The following is a 23,181-nucleotide window of genomic DNA, read 5'->3' as shown; positions in this document are numbered from 1 at the left end:
AGCTGGCATTCATTAAAAGTAAGTATCCAAGTAAATGGTGCTTGGGGATGGTGGGGAAAAAACAGTCCAGTCAGAATTAACCGTAGGAGCAAGGCACGGGAAACACACACACACACACAGCTGAACAGTGTAGGGGAGGACTGGGAGTGGTGGCCCTCTGCACAGTCAAAATGTGTGTTTAAGTTATAGTTGGCCCTCCATAAAGTAGTTCCACAGCCACAGTAGGTTCCACATCTACAACCAACTATGGGTCATGTAGTTCTGTAGTATTTATTATTGGAAAGAAAAACCCCACGTATAAGTGGACCCACATAGTTCAAACCTGTATCATTCAAGCATCAACTATATAGAGAATAGTGAATTTAGACTACAAATGTAGTATTCATAAAAGGAATTTTCATAGAAATAGAGTGGGGTTAAGTAGGTAGAGTCAGATCACTAGAGAGTTAAATGTTCAGCCAGAAAGTTTTCACATTTTTATTTCATAAATATGAATCATAGAATGTTCTTAAGCAGAGAGATGCAATCAGAGCAGTGCTTTAGACAGTTTAGCTGGAGATCCTCATGCAGCACTGTACTTACCCAGGTTCTTTGCTGAATGCCCGCATGCGTGCTCAGTTGTGTCCGACTTTTTGCAACCCCGTGGACTGTAGCATGCCAGGCTCCTCTGTCCTTGGGATTTTCCAGGCAAAAAATACTGGAACAGGTTGCCATTTCCTACTCCAGGGGATCTTCTCGACCTAGGGATGGAACCCGAGCCTCTTGCTACTGCTGCATTGCAGGTGGATTCTTGACCACTGTGCCACATGGGAAGCCCTTTTGCTAAGTGCTGTGAAATTAAAAGGTAAAAACCCTTGAGGTTTTTAAGGACTTCAAGTTTAATGGGAAGATGTGTTTGAATACAGAGAATTTCAGTTCCTTAAGATAATTGCTATAATAGACACATGTCATTAGGAAAGAGATCATAAACTCACAGGAGTCACAAAAGAAATGGTTTTGAGAAGAGACTTAAGGGATGAATAAGCAGACAGATTTGGGGAGGGACTTCTAGGTAGATGGTATAACATGTACAAAGGCTCTCAGCAGCTTGAAAGCACGGTAGGTTGGGAGACCCACAAGTAATTAAGTATTCTTAGAGATTAAACTGTACTATTAAGTGTATTAGTTTCCCAGGGCAGCTGTAACAAAAGACCACAACTAGTTGGCTTAAGACAACAGAACTTCATTCTCTCACAGTTCTCAACACTGAAATCAAAGTGTTGGCGGGCCCCCACTTCCTCCACATGTTCTGTGGGAGAATGCTTCGTTGCTTCTTTGAGGTTCTGGTGGCCTTAGGCATCCCTTAGTTTATAGCTGCATCATTCTACTCTCTGCCTCTGCCTTTATGTGGACTTCTTCCCTGTATGTCTTTGTCTCCAGGTATTCTATCCTTTTTTTCCTCTCTCCTTTTGTAAGAGAATCAGTCACTGGATTTGGGGTTCACCCTAATCCAGTATGACTCTATCTTATCTTGATTACATCTGTTGGCAAATAAGGTCAATTTCACAAGTTCTGGGAGGACATAAATTTGAGAGGGATGCTACTCATTCCAGTATAGTCAGTCAGTCAGTTCAGTCGCTCAGTCGTGTCCAACTCTTTGTGACCCCATGAATCACAGCACTGTAGGCCTCCCTGTCCATCACCAACTCCCAGAGTTCACTCAGACTCACGTGCATCGAGTCAGTGATGCCATCCAGCCATCTCATCCTCTGTCGTCCCCTTCTGCTCCTGCCCCCAATCCCTCCCAGCATCAGAGACTTTTCCAATGAGTCAACTCTTTGCATGAGGTGGCCAAAGTACTGGAGTTTTCAGCTTTAGCATCATTCCTTCCAAAGAAATCCCAGGGCTGATCTCCTTCAGAATGGACTGGTTGGATCTCCTTGCAGTCCAAGGGACTCTCAAGAGTCTTCTCCAACACCCAGTTCAAAAGTATCAATTCTTTGGCGCTCAGCTTTCTTCACAGTCCAACTCTCACATCCATACATGACCACTGGAAAAACCGTAGTAGGTAACATCATATCATGAAAGCCCTTATGTCTCAAGAGTTTGGTTTTATTCTAAAGTAGACAGGGAAGACTGGGCTTCCCTGGTGGCTCAGATGATAAAGAATCCTCCTGCAATGCGGGAGACCTGGGTTCAATTGGGAAGCTCCCCTGAAGGGAGGGTAAGGCAACCCACTCCAGTATTCTTGCCTGGAAAATCCCCATGGACCAAGGAGCCTGGCTGGCTGCAATCCATGGGGTCGCAAAGAGCTGAACACGACTGAGTGACTAAGCACACGCACACAGACAGGGAAGAGTCTTTGAAGAATTTTAGCAGAAGAGTGGCATGACCTGCATGCCTGTGTAGAGAGTGGACTGGAGGGAAAAGTCAGACAGAAGCAGGGAAATTGCTAGGACAGTTATTGAGCTAGCATAGTGTGAAGACGATGAGGGCCCAGGTTAGTGTTACTCAGGCAGTAGAGAGTTATTTAGAGGTTAAAAATGGAGATGAGATGAGTTAGCAGACTCTAAAATAGTATTATTAGAAGACAAGGAAGATTAATTTAGAACAGTAGCTGTGGGGTAGAAAAACAGGTAATATGAATTAGAACTGTAATAGAGATAGAATCAGAGAATTTGGGCCTCAGGATTGTTCAAATACCAACATTCGTATGAAATCACTTATTTCCCCTGTAATGGATCAGTTGTGCTTCTGTGTTCCCACTTACGGACTTAAATCCCTATGTAGTCATTACTCATATCTGCCCTGTGTTTTGGACAGTTATTTAAGTGTCTGTTTTCTACTAGGATTTTAAGTTCCTTGAAAGCAAGAACCTTATCTTTTTTTGTATTTTATATGTCTTCCTACTTTATATGTTTTCACATATACTTCATTAAGTACTCAATAAATGTTTGTGGTTTTTTGTTTTTTTTTTTAGTTATGACACAATTAATTACAGTCATTTTATTACAGAAAGATTCTTAGAGATTCATTTAGTCCAACTCCATCATTTACAGTTGAGAAAACTGAAATCTTAGGGGTTAAATGATTGCCTTGAGCTTCTACCCTCCTAACATTTTTGTGTTTCCTATAAATTATTAAATGAAAGATTAATAAATTAATACAACTAACTGAGAACCTCATCATCCCAACAGAGCCCCTTTTTTTGGTAAATAAATTACAGAGCACTCAGTCTTCTTGCTCAGGAAGAAGTGTTAACCTTTGTCATTCTCTGACTGAACTACAGCCAAGACTCTTTAGCCTCCTATAATTATCCGTACCCTGTAATTTGGTATTCTTTTTACATGATGGGAGCCTTGTTTCAGTGTGCTCCATCCTCTCTTTTAGGGGACAAGTTGTTCATTGCAGTGTAAGAGTATTAATAACTTCATACATCCAACAGTCAGAACCTCTGACCCCCTGAAAGCATCTGTTTGGCTTTATCATGGTAACAGTTTGTGACCCAGTTCCTTAAGCATGTGAAGAACATGTGAACCAAAATGTTGAACCTTCATTTGGCTGATAGAACTGTATTTGGTAATTGTCCAGAATCCAGTATGGATCATTAATAAGTTTAAAGTGTTAATTTCAAATCAGTTATTTGGTCTGATAGTTGTGCTCTTGCTGAAATTAGGAAGCTATATTTGGAGAATTCAGCATTATCTAACTATCCTTCAAGATGGGACCATGTTATCATACCTGGGACTTCTACTGAATTTATACCTTCTCCACTTTTTTTGACTTTGTTTCAGACAAAGGTGGGGGTACATTTTTCTAAGAGAATGTTCCCAGCATGATTCATTATTATTAGAATTCATCTCATTTTGTATGCCTATTCCAGATTTTTCCCTTGGCAGACAAAATTATGTGTTTGATTTCTTTCTTGCATAGTGGATAGACCAGATGGGTGCAGCCTCACAGAAGAAAGCTTTCCATCCAGCAGGATCAGGACTAGAGTTCAGCTCATCTCGGCATCAGTTTCGAATCCAGGACCAAGAATTTCAGGAAGGCTTTGATGGCGGCTGGTGCCTCTCTATGCATCAGCCTTGGGCTTCTCTGCTTGTCCGAGGGATTAAAAGGTAAGGACAGAAGTGAATTTTGACAGTGAAAGTTTTTATGTAGATTTGATTTAGCTTTATGGATTGGGACTCTTCTTCCCAGCCTAGCAATGATTTATAATACCCTTCAGCACATAGAACTTTAAGCAGTGTATTCATGCATGGTATGGACTTTTTTTTTTAACTGAATAGCTTAAAAGAAACTGAGTTTAGAAAGACGACAGGTCCTAGTCATAACAAAGAATTGAATGTAAGTCTTTTCTTCTTTGGAATGAAGTTTATTGAAAACTTCTCTTGCCTTGGCCTTTGTAATATAGCACTCAGCAACCTTAATGGTTTGATCCTATGGGAAATTCAGAGTTCTTCTGCCTATTTATTAATTCTTAAAAGTCACTAGCCTAATTATGACTTTGTTTTTCTATCTATACATCTGTCTTTTAATATGAATAACCATATTGAGAAGCTGTTTTACCATAAATTCCTTTTCTAGAAAAAGTGGGGAGGAGTAGTGAGGATAGTAGAGGTATTGTAAAGTCGTTGTACATGTGAGTAATGGTGATAGCTTACTCTTCCATGGTTTCATATATTTTCTCTGAGTTCAGCTGTTCCCTTTGCTTTTGTAAATGTAAACAGAAAATTGATAAATACAGAAAATGAGCTAGAAAAAGAAAGATCATCTACAATTCCACTGCCTAGAAACAGCTATTTTATAATTTTTGAGTGTTTGTTTATATTCTTGATCCTTCGCAAATTGTTACATAGTGAGGTCATAATATGTATATATATGTTTATGGTTTTCTTCATTCACTTACTATTATATGTTCATTCTCCCTTGTTTTCCCAGTTTTATTGAGATATAATGGACATAAAACCTCATCAGGGTGTACAACATAATGATTACATATATATGTATATTTTGCAAAATGATTACCATGATATGTTTGTCTTAAATCCATCACCTTGCATAGTTACAAATTTTTTTGTTTCTTGTGATGAGAACTTTTAAGACCTACTCTCTTAGCAACTTTCAAATATGCAATATAATATTATTAACTATAGTCACTGTGCTGTAGATTACATCCCCAGGATTTATCTTATAATTAAAAGTTTGTACATTGTGACTGCCTTCACTCAGTCTATCACTGTATTTATGAGTTTGCTTTTTTCAGAATCTACATGTAAAGTAAGATCGTAAAATATTTATTTTTCTCTGTCTGACTTAGCATAATTCTTCAAGGTTGGTCCATATTGTGGCAAGTCCAAGACTTGGTTTTCTTTTATGGCTGAATAATCCTCATCCATCCATTGATGGACATTTACATTGTCTGCACGTCTTGGCCATTATAAATAATACTGCAGTGAGTGTGAGGATACAAATACCTATTTTTTCCTTCTTGTTTTATCTGTTAGAATTTTATATCCCTGGCAGTGTCCTAACTCATCACAATAATAATGCTTTATATTTAAATACAATTTTATACTTTTCAAAACAGTAGCTGTATTGAAGTAGCTTAGTCCAGTATTATTACAGTCTTAAACACTTAAGCAGCCAAAGGTAAAGTATTGGATTGACAAAAAAAATGTGTTCGGATTTTTCAAAACATGTTATGAAAAACCCGAATGAGGACTTCCCTGGTGGTCTAGTGGTTAAGAGTCTACCTTGCAATGCAAGGGACGGGGGTTCCATTGCTGGTTAGATCCCACATGCTGTGAGGCAACTAAGCCTGTGCACTGCAAACTGGAAAGCCCATGAGCCACGACTGAAGAAGCCTGGACACTCTAGAGCCTGTGCTGCAAAACAAGAGAAGCCCGCACACTGCAACTAGAGATAAGCCCACATGCTGCCATGTAGACCCTGTGCGCTGCACCAAAGATCCAGTGCAGCCAAAAAAAAAACCCAAACAAACATTTTGACCAACTCAATAGCTTGCTCTGAATTGCAAAGCCTAGTCAGTGGCAGATAGGGGATCTAGAGTTCTGGTTTTCGAAGTGCTCTTTCCACTCTTACTTTGTAAGCTTCAGTCATTTCTCTGCTTTCTTGAAAGAAAATTATTATCAGAATTTAGGAGCAATCATTTCAACTTTAGTGTTTTTCATGGTTAGCTGTGATTTGCCTCCTTGCGAAGGTGCGTTACCATTTTTCTCCCTTCTTGAAAGTCCGGCTTTCCTGCTTTGTCTCCTAAATGTTCCATAATCCATGTACGTAGTGGCATTACAAGTCCATGTGAATCTGCTGCTGCTCTAGGGCACCTGGGCCCTCAGATGTCTGTTCTTCTCATTCCGCTCTCTGCAGTTGAGGTGTCTTCCTTTCCCAAAGTAGAATACGAAACAGCTTGCTTTTTGCTGAGGGAATCAGAATGTTTATATTGCTCTCATCCTATTTTGGATCTGTGTTATCCACATTTTCTCACTGAAAAGAACAGGATGAACAGCATCCAACCCACAGTCACTAATACCACAGAAACAAAGTGGGTGGTTCTGCCACATTTGTGAGACTATTTTCCCAATATCCCTTGGGATCGTTTGGAGTAGAGGGAAGAAATATATTGATACATTCTCCACTTACTGGGTATCTACCAGGTGCCTGGTACTCTTCCAATTCATCTATGTTAGAAAACTAAGGATAAGAGAATTTCTCTGTTTCCCATTATAAGACAAATATAATAGGGTTATATTATCAGGCTACTTTATTTTATCTTGTAGAAACTAAAGGAGGCACATCTTTTTGTAATCCTTAGAGAGTAGATAGCTGTAACATTCTCTTGATTGCATTTTGTTATTCCACTTAAAGATTCTTTCAAATTAGTTAACAGGTTGTTTAATTATCTACAAAGAATATAACCCTTTATAAAATACTTAGAAAATATAAATTAATGTGGTTGCAATTTAAAAATGATAGCATTTTTATCTAGTTAAACTCATTTTTAAATAGTAACTATGAAAGTACTATTCTTGAGGAGTTATGTGTGGGTGGGAATTTTCCTGTCAGGTTAGAGAACAATGAACAAATCTTTCATGACTCAAAGGCAAGGATTTTAATTTTTGTGGTACAACTCAGATGCTTTGAAAACGGAAGATTTGGATCGTGGAGGTCCAAAGGCTGGTGAAAGCTTCATTTCTGAGTTACAGAGATAGGTAAAACATAGGAACTGAGAGAGATGATTTGTTCTAATGAAAGGGAAAACTAGGGAACAGGGTTCATATTCAAGTGAAAGGTATTATAGGAGAAATTTTTTTTTTTCTACCAGAAATACCCCTCATGGTGAGATATCATCTGTAGATCTCTTGGCTCACCTGGATAATTTGCTGTATGTTAATGAGATCCTCCTGGAGAATGAAATAGCAACCCATTCCAGTATTCTTATCTGGAGAAACCATGGACAGAGGACCCTGATGGGCTGCAGCGCATAGGGTTGCAGAGTCGGACATGCCTGAGCAACTTAGCTCGAATGTGTGAGATCCTCTATGGGAGGAGGACTCTACAGTTATTAGCTAGATCATGGCAATAGTTTTTTAAGGCAGAAATGTCCATGTACCAGTCCTCCACATACTAGGAACCAAAGCATCACTATGTATTTTTAGTAGACACTAGCATTTAGATTCTTCCCACTAAATTTGTATTTGTTTAAGGGTGGAGGGAAGAAATTGGTACACCCCTCACAGAGGAAGACTTTGGATAGCAGCCACAGCAAAAAGACCCTCTCCTCAAGAAGTCTCAGAACTCCAGACTACTTATCTCCTCCTCCGTGGGAAAGGTAACAGGCACATACTCTTCTAATTTCAGTCTTACTTTGTGGAGAGAAGTCATTGACGTTCATCCTCTTTCACTTCCTTCTTCCTGTGTTTTTTTGGGGGGTTTTTTTGGCTGAAAGGGACTTTAAACTTTGTGTGTGTGTGTGGCAAATCATGGACAGCTATTCAAAGCATTAAGTCCCCAAACAAGACAAAGAAAAATCTCAGTTCCTAGCGCCAGGAATCAACCAACTAGTCTTAATTTTCTACATTTTTTGTTATTATGAGAGTAAAATAACTACTATAAATTCTGGGATCTTTAGATTGGGAAGAACAACCACAAATAAGACCTTTTTTCATTGGGAGTGATTCAAATAGACATCTGCAATCAGATTTGGACAGATCAAAGTTAGTTGACTTCAGCAGTGAGTTTTGAGAATCACTGCAAACACTCTCAGTTTATATCCTAAAAAATAAGATTTAAATTTCTGGCCGTTGGTTGTCTTGGTTTCCTTCCCTGATTCAATGCATGTAGTAATTTTGAAGGTAAAATGAAAGAATAATTACAGAACCACCTTTAAAAGTTAAATCAAGCTTTAGGAATCAGAAGTGCATGTTTCCTTAAAAAGAACTTTTTGTTTTGACTGGTATGATTGGGTTCCTTAAAATTTGTATTCTGACATTCTTATGTTTTTTACTACTTTTTTATAGTTGCTCTCTTGAAACCTCCAATTTCTGGAACCCAGCACTACCAAACTCTAGTCTGATCCAGTTGAGTATAGTGGAATTGATGTGTTTGAAGTGAAGTTGTGGGGTCCCTGAACTTTAGTGGTTTGAGGTTTATTTTCCTATAGCTTAGGATGTGGATAGTGGACTAAGCCAGTTAACCAACTTTTTTGTTAAAATTCAAACAGTTATGATAGGTAACAAGCTTGATAGTTTTCCTTATGTCTACAAACAGATGAGAAAATGATTTATTCAGAATTGAAAACAGATTTGTGAGTTCCAGGGTCACAAAGAAGGAAATTTATATAATCCTTCTGTTACTCTTAATTTAGGTGTGGAATTTCCCAGTGACTATCCATCAGGCTGTCTTCTGGGCTGTGTGGACCTAATTGACTGCTTGTCTCAGAAGCAGTTTAAGGATCAGGTGAGTAAAGAATATTTCTTTTGGACAGATGCTTGATTTGCCAGGGTAGCTGTCCTGTAGATTCTTCAGCTCAGAGTATCCTGTATATGGTGAGCTAGAAACTGAATTCAGACATGTGAGGAGAATCTCCTAAGGAGGAAATACTGGAGAGAGAAAAGACCACAGCAGAAGGAAACAAACAAACAAAAACATAGTGATGATGCTTTGCTTCCTACTATGTGGAGGACTGGTACCTTTCTGCCTAAAAAGCTACTGCCACAATCTAATAAGTGTAGAGTCCTTTTCCTTAATAAAGCTTTCCTGTTCTTGGGGAAGAAACTGTTCATTATTACTTGAATTATTTCAGTTAGATGGCGGGAATGGTAGATTTTGTTATATACTCTGAAACATTTGGTCCAGCCTAGAGAATTTCGTGAAAGACATGTATGTTTGAACTCTGATTGCCTGGACCATGCCATCTTTGGGTATGTGTTTATTTTTGTATATGCATCTTGTATGTATTTTGATTGCTAAAGATTTCCAGGTGGCTCAGTGGTAAAGAATGTGCCTGCCAATGCAGGAAATGCATGTTCAGTCCCTGTGTTGGCAAGATCCCCTGGAGAAGGAAATGGCAACCCATTCTAGTATTTTGCCTGAAAAATCCTCTGACAGAGGAGCCTGGGGTTGCCAAGTCAGACACGACTGAGCAGAAAGCACAGAGTACAGTTTTGAACAGCAGAGGGAGCTGAAGGACTTTAGCTTAATTGGAAAACTTTAGAAATTTAGAGCTTTACGTTAAGACTCAGACTAGCAGGAATCCAAAATAGGAAAGTCCCATCCTTAAAGAGTCTTACCTAAAAGTATGGTTTTCCTGTTTTTTGAAACAGTTAACGTTATGCAGTAGGGGTTCCACCACTGTACTTAAGAATATGTTCTTCACCTTAATTTTTTTCAGTTAATTATTTGTTTTTCAGAAACTCTTAATTGCCTTTCATTATTAATTAAGTGTCTTCTTAGAAAAAAGAAGAAAAACCAATGACTTTCCTGGTGGTCCAGTGGCTGAGACTCCAAATTCGCAATGTGGAAAGCACGGGTTTGATCCCTGGTCAGGGAACTATACCCCACGTGCCACAGCTAAGACCCAGGGCAGCCAAGTAAATTAAAAAAACAAAAAACTGTTCCCATCCGTCTCATTTTTTCTATTCCTTCCTCCCAGGCTTTAGCCAAGAGTTATTATCGCTCTAGTTTTCTGTATTTCAGTTTCTTGTGGATTGCCTCCTCAGCCCTTTTCTGATTACTTTGTGAGTATAATGCTTTCATTCGGTATGAATTTTGACTCCGGCCCTTTTGTTTCGCCCTTAGTACCTGATCTAGACCTAGGCAAAACTGCAGATGCATGAAGGCGGTTTGTTTTCCACACCCTTGTGCCTATCTTGGTTCTATCTATGGACATTTTGCCCATTTTTTCAGTGTCTTCTTTCCTCTCCTCTCCTCCCTTTTTCCTTTTTTTCATTCTAAAAATAATAATTGTAAAAATTCCTTTTGTTGATGTAGACTTTACAGTTTTAGAGATTGATGAAGAGCTTCATATCACTTGATAGATCATATTTCCTTTGTAGGATTGCTGCATTCTCAAAGAGAACACAGGAGCAGCTGGCCCTGTGTGTGGTAGGTTTTGGCCAGGGGCCTTCCTTTATTATCTCATTTGTTGATCAGGCAGACCACCACTTGATTCAAGGTCAAATGAATTCAGTTTCTAGGCAGTTAACCAATCTTCTTTCTGCCACAAATTTGTGTTGAGAAGGGTAGGAGGCTGTGATCCTAGTCTGTAGAGTACCACAAGGTTTATAGAAATTAAAAACTCAGTTAACAGAATAAATCTTGTTGGTTTCTCAAGAATTTCTCTATTTCAGTCAGCATGGTACCCTCCTTGAGCTTATTTTCTATCTTTTATCCTGAGGATGATGAGGGCAGCACCCAGAAGTACATGCTCCATGTGTTCCCAGCTGGAGGTCCTGGCAACTCTTTATGAATTTTCCTGATGTGTATGACATTAGAGTATCCCCAAATGCCAAAAGCCACGAGACTTCCATCAAACAGGAGCCCCATATCTGTTTTCCCTATGGTCAGCTTTGCTGTGGCTTTTCCCCATTGGTTTTTTTTTTTTTTTTCCTTCTGTTTCTGAGCTCCAAAATCACTGCAGATGGTGACTGCAGCCATGAAATTAAAAGACGCTTACTCCTTGGAAGGAAAGTTATGACCAACCTAGATAGCATATTCAAAAGCAGAGACATTACTTTGCCAACAAAGGTTCATCTAGTCAAGGCTATGGTTTTTCCTGTGGTCATGTATGGATGTGAGAGTTGGACTGTGAAGAAAGCTGAGCGCCGAAGAATTGATGCTTTTGAACTGTGGTGTTGGAGAAGACTCTTGAGAGTCCCTTGGACTGCAAGGAGATCCAAGCAGTCCATTCTGAAGGAGATCAGCCCTGGGATTTCTTTGGAAGGAATGATGCGAAAGCTGAAACTCCAGTACTTTGGCCACCTCATGCGAAGAGTTGACTCATTGGAAAAGATGCTGGGAGGGATTGGGGGCAAGAGGAGAAGGGGACGACAGAGGATGAGATGGCTGGATGGCATCACTGACTCAATGGACGTGAGTCTGAATGAACTCCAGGAGTTGGTGATGGACATGGAGGCCTGGCGTGCTGCGATTCATGGGGTCGCAAAGAGTCGGACACGACTGAGCGACTGATCTGATCTGATCTGTTTCTGAGAGTAGCACATCAAAGTATCCAGAATTGATAATAGCTCTTCTAGGGGATTATTTATTAGATAAGGCCCTTACCACTTTGAAAGGTTGTAGCTTTGGCATTTGGCTGTCTTTTGGAAAATGTCCCAAGCACCTTTGGTCATCCACCTGTCTCTGTTTGAGTTAGGGTTCTGTGATGTAAGAATTGTGATTGCCTAGTCTGTTTTACTAACGTTATTCTCATTTTTTCAAGAATGAGTTGAGAGTTTAGGAATAATAACTCTAGACTAGCATTTCCCAAACCATTCTATGGCATAGGTGTTCTCTGGGGAAAAAGAGGGGAAGGAGTGAGGGGTTTCTGTGGATGCATAGAAAATTTATGCAGATTTGGAAAAATTTTTTGAATTTAATAAATTTGTTTGTTTAGTGCAGAATTTCTCAGAGCCCTTAATGTGCTAGTGTCCATTATGACTCTCTGAAGTAATTCTCTAATTTATTTGATCAATATAGTATACAGTGTTCTCATAGCTTTTTGACCACAACCCCACCCCCTGCCACCCCCCCGTATTTACATACCAGTATCTTATGGTATATATAGTTAGCAAGTGCTGGTCTAAATACATTTGAGTTTTTTTTGGTCCTCACTGAGGGACAATAATCCAGGAAACAGTTTCTTGACCTTGTCTTCTTTCTGCATCTTCATGCTCATTCCTCATCACCAAGCTGAATTGCATTTTCTTTGAAAACCTGTGTAGACCTAGTAATTTTTATTTCAACCGAAACTAATCTCTTTTGTGACTTGGGACCATATTTTACTTCTGCATCTTGTTCCTAAATTTTTCCGTCCCCAAAGGAAGTCAGTAATTTACTTCCTGAGCTTTCATTCTTGGCCTTTCTTTGATAAGTTAAAGTACACTATTTTGGGCATAGTATGATTATTTAGTTCCTTAAAAGAAATAACAGAAAAGGTTTTATTGGTGGTGGTTTAAAATCAAGTGCACTACACTATAAAAATATGTGCTTATGTAGGAGAGTGTTTTGCTTATGTTCTCCTCTAGGAGTTTTATAGTTTCTGGTCTTACATTTAGATCTTTAATCCATTTTGAGTTTATTTTTGTGTATGGTGTTAGAAAGTGTTCTAGTTTCATTCTTTTCCTGGCTTCCCTGGTGGCTCAGAGGTTAAAGCGTCTGCCTCCAATGCGGGAGACCCAGGTTCGATCCCTGGGTTCAACCCCTGGGTCAGGAAGATCCCCTGGAGAAGGAAATGGCAACCCACTCCAGTATTCTTGCCTGGAGAATCCCATGGACAGAGGAGCTTGGTAGGCTACAGTCCACGGGGTTGCAAAGAGTCAGACTCGACTGAGTGACTTCACTTTCACTTTCACTTCATTCTTTTACAAGTGGTTGACCAGTTTTCCCAGCACCACTTGTTAAAGAGATTGTCTTTTCTCCATTGTATATTCTTGCCTCCTTTGTCAAAGATAAGGTGTCCATAGGTGCGTGGATTTATCTCTGGGCTTTCTACTTTGTTCCATTGATCTATATTTCTGTCTTTGTGCCAGTACCATACTGTCTTGATGACTGTGGCTTTGTAGTAGAGCCTGAAGTCAGACAGGTTGATTCCTCCAGTTCCATTCTTCTTTCTCAAGATTGCTTTGGCCATTCAAAGTTTTTTGTATTTCCATACAAATTGTGAAATTATTTGTTCTAGCTCTGTGAAAAATACCGTTGGTAGCTTGATAGGGATTGCATTGAATTTATAGATTGCTTTGGGTAGTATACTCATTTTCACTATATTGATTCTTCCGATCCATGAACATGGTATATTTCTCCATCTATTAGTGTCCTCTTTGATTTCTTTCACCAGTGTTTTATAGTTTTCTATATATAGGTCTTTAGTTTCTTTAGGTAGGTATATTCCTAAGTATTTTATTCTTTTCGTTGCAGTGGTGAATGGAATTATTTCCTTAATTTCTGTTTCTATTTTCTCATTATTAGTGTATAGGAATGCAAGGGATTTCTGTGTGTTGATTTTATATCCTGCAACTTTACTATATTCATTGATTAGCTCTAGTAATTTTCTGGTGGAGTCTTTAAGGTTTTCACAACAGGATCCTTTATGACCCACCTCCCAGAATATTGGAAATAAAAGCAAAAATAAATAAATGGGACCTAATTAAAATTAAAAGCTTCTGCACAACAAAGGAAACTATAAGAAAGGTGAAAAGACAGCCTTCAGAATGGGAGAAAATAATAGCAAATGAAGCAACTGACAAACAACTTATCTCAAAAATATATAAGCAAGTCCTGCAGCTCAATTCCAGAAAAATAAACGACCCATTCAAAAAATGGGCCAAAGAACTAAATAGACATTTCTTCAAAAAGACATACAGATGGCTAACAAACACATGAAAAGATGCTCAACATAACTCATTATCAGAGAAATGCAAATCAAAACCACAATGAGGTACCACTTCATGCCAGTCAGAATGGCTGCAATCCAGAAATCTACAAGCAATAAATGCTGGAGAGGGTGTGGAGAAAAGGGAACCCTCTTATACTGTTGGTGGGAATGCAAACTAGTACAGCCACTATGGAGAACAATGTGGAGATTCCTTAAAAAACTGGAAATAGAACTGCCTTATGACCCAGCAATCCCACTGCTGGGCATACACACTGAGGAAACCAGAATTGAAAGAGACACATGTACCCCAGTGTTCATCGCAGCACTGTTTATAATAGCCAGGACATGGAAGCAGCCTAGATGTCCCTCAGCAGATGAATGGATAAGAAAGCTGTGGTACATATATACAATGGAGTATTACTCAGCTATTAAAAAGAATACATTTGAATCAGTTCTAATGAGGTGGATGAAACTGGATCCTATTATACAGAGTGAAGTAAGCCAGAAAGAAAAACAGCAATACAGTATACTAACACATATATATGGAATTTAGAAAGATGGTAACGATAACCCTGTGTGCGAGACAGCAAAAGAGACACAGATGTATAGAACAGTCTTTTGGACTCTGGGAGAGGGTGGGATGATTTGGGAGAATGGCATTGAAACATGTACAATATCTTGTAAGAAACGAATCGCCAGTCCAGGTTCGATTCAGGATACAGGATGCTTGGGGCTGGTGCACTGGGATGACCCAGAGGGATGGTACCGGGTGGGAGGGGGGTTGGGGGTTCAGGATGGGTAACACGTGTACACCTGTGGCAGATTCATGTTGATGTATGGCAAAACCAATACAATATGGTAATTAGCCTCCAAATAAAATAAATAATAAAATTTAATTTAAAAATTTTAATTAATTTAATTTAATATTAAATTAAGTATTTAACCTAAGTATTAAATCAACATTAATTATTTAATTTAAATATTAAATTAATATTAATTTAAATAATTTAATTTAAATATTTAAAAAATATATATGTGTGTGCTTAAAATGCTTTCCCCTGAGCTAAGAACTCGTCTTCCTTTTATCTTCTAAAAGTAGTATGGCTGGCATGGCTGATTTGTGCCAGGAAAAAATCCTGCTAGACTGTCAGTTGTCCTGAGTAATGGCCACGGATCAACCTAAACAAGTTAGGAGCAATGCAGAAAAGGCTGTAGCCTCAACTCAGGAAAGAAAGGTAGGTGAGAGCAGTCTAGTGAAGACTTCTTCTGTATTCCCCTGGAAGCAGCCCGTGCCTTGCCAGGGTTTTATCTGCCAGCAGCAGATGTAAGCTCTCAAAATCAGCAGGGAGGATGTTGACTGCAGCAGTGCGTCAAGGCTGTGGTTTGTAACCTCAATAGTAAGGCAGTTAAAACCTTTTTTTTTCTTTTTTAACAAAGACATTTTGATTGCCAAATCCATAACCATTAGCAGCTGTGGTTTGAACAGTTCTCTAGACCTAACAAGTTTTCAAACAGAAAGTTGAGTTGGAGGCTTTTGTTTCTCTGTGTCTGTATTGTGTTTGTGATATTTATATCTCTGCCTTCAATAGAAAATCTGATTTGTCTGAAATCTCCAAGGTCATTGATTATTCTACTTCTGTACTGAATCCATTCCTCTCCTGTTAGCTTACTGATTTTTCAGTCCATTTGATCTTAAGGCTTTTGTAAGAGCCAAGATCCTGTATTTAAAGAATTAATGCTGGACCAGTTCTGCTGGGTTCCTATAAATTGACATCAGCAATTTAAGTACTGTTTTCCAGTGGGGAAGAGAGTCTTACTTGTTCCTTTTTCTGTAAGAGTATGCATATGATACAAATCTTCAGGAAGATTGCATATATCACTTCATGTGTGGAAACCATCAGCTTCTATCACCAAAGGATTGTCTGTAAGACTTGAGAGGTGAGAAATTAAATAGTAGTCAATATTCAAACCAGGCATTGGCATTGAAAAATGCAGAATCCTCAAATTCCCTTTTAAATTATGTAAAAATGTTTTCTCTGTTTTACTAAGAAAACCTGCCAGTTCATAGGCCTAGAATGTATGGTTTCTAAGGCGTCTTGAGGGCTGCCTCTGAGCCCCAACAAAGAGGGGAACTGTGTCTGCAACGACTAGCCCAGTCAGCCCTAGGCAATTTTTTAAGATCTCAACTCACTTGAGGGAGACAGGGAATGTATTTTCAGAGTTCTCATGAAGACTAGAACATTTCCTCGAGTTTCTAGGTCAGAACAGACTGTCTTTTGAGTTGTTTGCAGCCTGGGTATCAAGTGCCCACTTGATGAGGTGAGGACAACCATATACATTTAAAAATATTCCAGGAAGCATTATGCTTCCTGTTGTACTTATCCTGAAGAGAAGAAGGGGATATGAACACTTTTCTGTGCATTTATATGAATTCTTTAATGTGTATCTTTTCATCTGAAAATGAACATATAATTCTTAAGATTTTCTTTATTATTTATACATTAATCATTGCTTGACTGCCTTTGTTTTAGGCACTAAGAGAAACAAAAAGGTGAATCAGCCATGGGTTCTGGTCTCAGAATGTTTGAAAGACCACCAGGTAGATAAGATATATCTACAACCAGATTTGTAAACAACCAAATAACAAAATAGAAAACAAAGATAACTGTCTTAAGAGAAGTAAAGACTGCTTCTGAGGAATTTAAAGGAGAGAGAGGTTGCTTCCAGCTGGGAGGAGGACTTCATTAGGAATGTGGTTTCTTTTTAGTTTTCCCCATGGGGACTCGGTATTTCTTCAGGATAAACCCTGAGAGGTAGAACTTAAAGTCTGAGGTACATACATTTAAAAGTTGTTACAAACTGCTAAGTTACCATTCTTTTTTCTTTTAAGTTACCACTCTTAAAGAAAAATCTAATTTAAAATTCTGCCAATGGTGTGAGTCTTTCCTATACCAATACCCTAACCAAAACTGATTATTAATAGTCAATTTAATGTCTGCTAATAAAGTGGGTGAAAAACATACTTTGTTATTTTCATTCAATTTTCCTGACCATTTGATGACATTTTTGGTAAAGAATCCATGTTCAATGCTGGAGACCTGAGTTTGATTCCTGGGTTGGGAAGATCCCCTGAAGAAGGACATGGCAGCCCACTCTTTATTCTTGCCTGGTGAATCCCTGTGGACAGAGGAGCCTGGTGGGCTGCAGTCCGTGGGGTTGCAAAGAGTCAGACATGACTGAGCGGTTAAACACAAGCATACAATCATCTTTTCAAATATTCACTGGCCATTTATATATTTATTTTTATTGAAGAATAGTTGATTTGTGGTGTATTAATTTTGGCTGTATAGCAGAGTGACTCAGTTAACACATGTATTTATTCTTTTTAATATTCTTTTTCAATATGGCTTATGCCAGAATCTTAAATATAGTTTGCTTTGCTATACATTAGGACATTGTTGTTCATCCATTCTATATGTAATAGTTTGTGTCTACTAACCCCAAACTTCCAGTCCCTACCCCCTCCACCCTCCTTCTCTTTGGGCAACCACAAGCATGTCTGTGTGTCTGTTTTGTAGATAGGTTAATTTGTGGCATATTTTAAGTTCCACAAGTAATCCCTGGTAGCTCCGTCGGTAGAGAATCTGCCTGCAGTGCAGGAGCCCCGGGTTCGATCCCTGGGTCAGGAAGATCCCCTGGAGAAGGAAATAACAAACCACCCCTGTATCCTTTCCTGGAGAACCCCATGGACAGAGGAGCCTTGTGGGGTTGCAGAGAATCAGGCATGACTCAGTAACTCACTTTGGTGTGGTGGTGGTAGTTTAGGCATTAAGTCGTGTCCGACTCTTATGACTCCATGGTCTATAGCTTGCCAGGCTCCTCTGTCCGTGGGATTCTCCAGGCAAGAATACTGGAGTGGGTTGCCATTTCCTTCTCCAGAGTGACTCACTTTAGGTTCCGCATATAAGTGATATCATACAGTATTTGTATTTCTCTTTCTGACTACTTAGTACAGTAATCTCTTGTTGTGTCCATGTTGCTGCAATTGGCATTATTTTACTCTTTATAGCTGAGTAGTATTCCATTGTATATGTATATACAATTATATATAATTTGTGTGTATATATATATATATATAGTACATCTTCTTTATTCACTCATCTGTCGATGGACACTTAGGTTGTTTCCACGTTTTGGCTATTGTGAACAGTGCTGCTATGAACATAGGGTGCATATATCTTTTGAATTATTGTTTTGTCTGGATGTATGCCCAGGAGTGGGATTGCTGGATCATCTAATAATTCTGTTTTTAGTTTTCTGGGGAACCTCTCTAGTGTTCTGAATAGTGGCGGCACCAGCTTAGTTCCCACCAACAATGTAGCAGGATTCTCTTTTCTCCACACTTTCTCCAGCGTTTGTTATTTGCAGACTGTCGTCTACAGTAGTCAGAATGATGGCCATTCTGTCCAGGGTAAGGTTGTGGCTCATTACAGTTTTGACTTGCATTTCTCTAATAATTAGCAATATTGAACATTTTAGGATTTTGGCTTTTGAATTAGCCTTGAAGCGTAGTAATAATAAAAACTATGACTTTTTGATTAGTTATTATGTGCCCAACCTATTATGTTATTTTTTAATCCTCATAACAACTTAATACCAAAGTATCATTACCCCTCTTTTAGAGATGAGAGAATTTAAGATTCAAGGTTAAAATAACTTGTATACTGCCGATCAGTAAATGGTAGAATTGGAGTTTCTGTTTAAGTCTTCCTACTTATAGGTAGAAAAGTATATTCTAAGTAGAGAATAATTTGAGGTGAGAAGTCATGAGCTTGTATGGAGAATAATAGCAGACCAGTTTGTTGAATGGAAATGTATGCTGTGGTCAGATGGTAGATAACTTTGAGGATAGGCTGCAGAGGTTAGACTTTTCTCTCTAGTCAGTTGTGGGATGGGGAGGGATGTTTTGAAAATCACTGGAGCCAGAAAATGAATATGGCAGCAATGTGGAAGATGAATTGTTGTGAAGAGACTGAAGGTAGGAAGTCTAGTGAGAAGGCCCTTGTCATCCAGGTTGGATATATTTTTAAAATCTGTTCTAGAGACTTTGCTGGCAGTCCAGTGGTTAAGACTTTGCATTCCAGTGCAAGGGGTACAGGTTTGATCCCTGGTCAGGGAACTAAGATCCCACATGCCTCTCGGCCAAAAAACATAAAACAGAAACAGTATTGTAACAAATTCAATGAAGACTTTTAAAAATGGTCCACATCCAAAAAAAGAAAAAAATTCTTAAAAAAAAAAAATCTGTTCTAGGAAATGCCTGTGGAATTAGACAGAAGGGGTGGGGACAAATGCAAGGTTTTATGCAGGTAGATTCAGTAACTTAATATGACACCTTCATTTTACCTGTAAGTAAACTCAGACTTCCCTGGCGGCTCAGTGGTAAAGAGTCCACCTGCCAATGCAAGAGATGCAAATTCAATTCTTGGGTTGGGAGGATCCCCCAGAGAAAGAAATGGCAGTCTACTCCAGTATTCTTACCTGAGAAATCCAATTGCTGGAGAAGGCTGGTGGGCTACAGTCCATGGGGTCTCAAGAGTCAGACATGACTTGCTACTGAACAGCAACACTACCACCACCACCCAGGCTTAGAGAGAAAGCAGTCTGTTTGATCTAGAAGGAATCTGCTGTAACTTTACAATCTTGCTGTCTTTCTTCAGTCTGTTGAAAGGCTTCTTAATTTGTCGAGTATACTGTATGAACCAAGGGGCAAATTATCTTCTAATTTAAGATTTTATTGCTCAAAATATTATATAATCACACATTCAACAAGCATTTATTGACCACTGTGTCATGTGCAGGCACTGTGCACATTAAGAATCCAGAGTTTTAACAAGATATTCATCTTTTCTTGATCTTTTAAGTCTGCTGGAAGAGACTGTGACAAGAATACCCAACCATGATAATTATCATATGTCCAAAGGAATACATAAAGGAGGAAATCTAACTCCTAACTCACCTTGACTTGGAGGCAGGTGGGGAAGGTTAAGAAATCTAAAAAAGGTGATCCTTGAAGAGAGCAGAATTTATATCTTCCTCAGCGTACCATCCTATATCTTCATGCTTATGTCCATCATGAGAGTTCTGTTCAATCTTTGGAAGAGCAAAGAGTTCTTTGTTCATTGCCTCCTGTAGAGTCTTTCCTGACCTCAGCCTATTTCCTCCCTGACAGGGTTAATTGCATCCTTCTCTGGGCTCCTGTGTTCATATTTCTATTTACATCTTTAACCTTTTTTTTTTCCCCCTGTAATTATATATTCACATGTAGTTCCTTTAGATCACTATCTGTGTCTAACCTTGTTATCTCCAGTGCCCTCGCATATAGCCTGGTGTGTGGTAGGTGTTCACTTAAAGTGATAACAATAAATTGAGGGGCAGGTATTGGTTGGTAAATGAGAAGCCTTAAATGCCAGGTGAGGGAATTTAGTATTCTGAAGGCACTTTAGAAAAATTGTTTTGACAGAAGTGGGAAGGAATGGACTAGATGGGGCAAGCTGAAAACAAGTAGATAATTTAGGAAATTATCATGATTTTCCAGGTGGAGGCATGATGGAGGCCAGCAGCAATGCTCTAGCTGTCAAGTTGGAAAGAAAGGACCAGATGATTGGAATGTTTAGAAGATAAAGTCTATAGGACTTGGTGATTTGATTGGCTGTGAAGGGTGAGAGAAAGAAGTCCAGGTTAGATTTTGGTTTCTAGCTGTGGTGAGGGATAAATGGTAGTTCCATTAGTCTGCATGGGTTATACATGAGAAGTGAAGTTGCTCAGTCGTGTATGACTGTTTGCAATCCCATTGACTCTAGCCTGCCAGGCACCTTCATCCATGGCATTTTCCAGGCAAGAGTACTGGAGTGGGTTGCCATTTCCTTCTCCAGGGGATCTTCCCTACCCAGGGATTGAACCCAGGTCTCCAGCATTGCAGGCAGACGCTTTGAGCCACCAGGGAAGTGTACAGAAGAAAAGAATTTTCTTTTAAGGAAAATGACTTTTTATTTATTTAATTTTTATGATTTATTTTGGCTGTGCTGGGTTTTTGTTGCAGTGCCCGGGCTTTTCTAGAGTGCATGGGCTTAGCTGCCTTATGTGAGATCTTAGTTCCCAGATTAGGAATCGAACCCAGGCCCACTGCATTGGGAGCATGAAGTCTTGTCCACTGAACCACCAAGGAAGTCCCTGAAAATGACTTTCTAAAATAAAGGAGCTGTAACAAAGGAAACCTATATTGTAGCCATGAAGGAGAGAGGTTCTGTAGTATGTGATCTGTGCACATAATACAAAAATCAGTAGTACAAAAATTTAGAGCCATACAAAAATCACTTTTTCTGTGATTTTTCGTTTGGAGTGTTTAAAATATTTTAATCTGTTTTGTTCTAAAAGACAAAACTCCCTTTATTTGATAAAGGGGTATTGTTGCTGTTAATAACACTATATTACTTGATAATGATCTTACCTTAATATGTCACTCATGTCAAAGGATTCTGTGAACTCTGCCTCAGTAATTGTTCTCAGTTGAGTCAGACCAGCCATTGGGAGATAAAAATATAAAGTCGGCAGAGCCCTTAAAACAAGAGGAGTCCTAGCATTCTGAGATATTAGGGTAGATTTGAATGGTTAAGGGCCTTACAATGTAGTATCTTTGCATGCGCGCTCAGTCATGTCTGACTCTTTGTGACCCCACAGACTGTAGCCTGCCAGGCTCCTCTGTCTATGGGATTTCATGCCTTCATCCATGATATTTTCCAGGCAAGAATACTAGAGTGGGTTGCCATTTCCTCCTCCTGGGTCAGGGGATCTTCCTGACCCAGGGATTGAACCTTGGCAGATGGATTCTTTACTACTTAGCCACTTGGGATTAAGAGCAATTTTCTTTCGGTTCTTACTAGTTAGAGTGAAAGCCTGCTCTATGAAAATTAAGACCAACAATAATTGTTACGAATGGATGATTTTCATTTTGGTCTTGAAGAATCAGGGCAGAAAAGCTATGAGGTTAATTTTAGAGCAAACATAAGTCCTTCTGTTCTCTTGTGTGTTAGAGGTTCCAGTATAGATAGGATTCACAAGGGGACAGAAAGTCACACTGGGAATTTTAATGGCAACCCACTCCAGTATTCTTGCCTGGAGAATCCCATGGACAGAGGGACCTGGTGGGCTTCAGTCCATGGGGTTGCAAAGAGCTGGACACAACTTAGTGACCAAACAACAAACAAGGAAGGGACCAGGATACCAGTGCTGTGTGGCCTCAGCCAGATCATCCTCCACAAGTGTCTGAAAGACTCCAAGCTGACTATCACCTATCCTTATTCCTCCCAACTGGCGCAAATATGAATGGTCTGTGTGGCATTGAGCTGGAACCTCTTGTATTTGGTATTAGGCACATGATTTGCATTGGCTACTGGTACATGAGTTCAGCTGTCCCACTTAGGGACAGTTGGCATGATCTTTATCCAACTCCAGTCAAATATGCAGTAGTCATCTCATCAAAGTATCATGATCAATATGTTAACTCTGATGTGAGAAAACGCTTATCCTCCAGTACAGTGGGGCCCAGGGTACTACTAATCCTATGAACACCTTGAATTGCTTTGAAGGAAAATGAGAACAACTATTTTTTTTTTTTTTTTAATGAGGGCTGTTTATCAGAGAACACAGTTGCTTTCAGGATATACTTCTTTGGATCTGTTGTGCTTGTGGTCTTTTTATCAGACTCATTTCCTTCTCTCTTTCTGAGTATTATCACCTCAATCTTCTTGGAGTTGGCTTTCAGCTAACTAGATTTCAGAGCCTGATTTCATGTCCTCTCTAGTTCCCCAAAGTTCAAACCAAGAAAACCTCCAGCAAACATACGTTCTTTATCAATGAGTTTCTTCTTAACTGTTTCCTTTAGCTGTTAGTCCTTGCAGACAGGTGTAAGATTTACATGTGGGTCATGGGTCATCTGGGGATTTGTTGGGAAGAGTGACACCGTGTAGGACTTTCTGATCATTTCAGTACAAGGATTAAATGGAGGCTTGTGGAATTGGTGAAAA

The 23,181-nt window shown here is 39.2% G+C and overlaps 1 protein-coding gene across 3 annotated transcripts in view; it reads left to right on the top strand.

Annotated features, from left to right (window-relative positions):
- The window catches only part of TRIP4 (thyroid hormone receptor interactor 4), a 51,880-nt gene that overhangs the window by 17,461 nt on the left and 11,238 nt on the right, over positions 1 to 23,181 (top strand). Inside the window, exons 9-12 of one of the 3 annotated variants that reach the window (XM_059890497.1) lie at positions 3,913 to 4,100; positions 7,710 to 7,834; positions 8,870 to 8,961; positions 9,958 to 10,168. In XM_059890497.1, the coding sequence (XP_059746480.1) occupies positions 3,913 to 4,100; positions 7,710 to 7,834; positions 8,870 to 8,961; positions 9,958 to 10,098 (546 nt within the window). In that variant the 3' untranslated portion in view covers positions 10,099 to 10,168. 3 annotated transcript variants of the gene reach the window in all.

The sequence above is a fragment of the Bos taurus genome, chromosome 10 (assembly GCF_002263795.3).
Source record: "Bos taurus isolate L1 Dominette 01449 registration number 42190680 breed Hereford chromosome 10, ARS-UCD2.0, whole genome shotgun sequence".
NCBI classification, from domain to species: Eukaryota; Metazoa; Chordata; class Mammalia; order Artiodactyla; family Bovidae; genus Bos; species Bos taurus.
The sequence above is the reverse complement of the archived record's forward strand: the minus strand, read 5'-3'. Positions and strand labels throughout refer to the sequence as shown.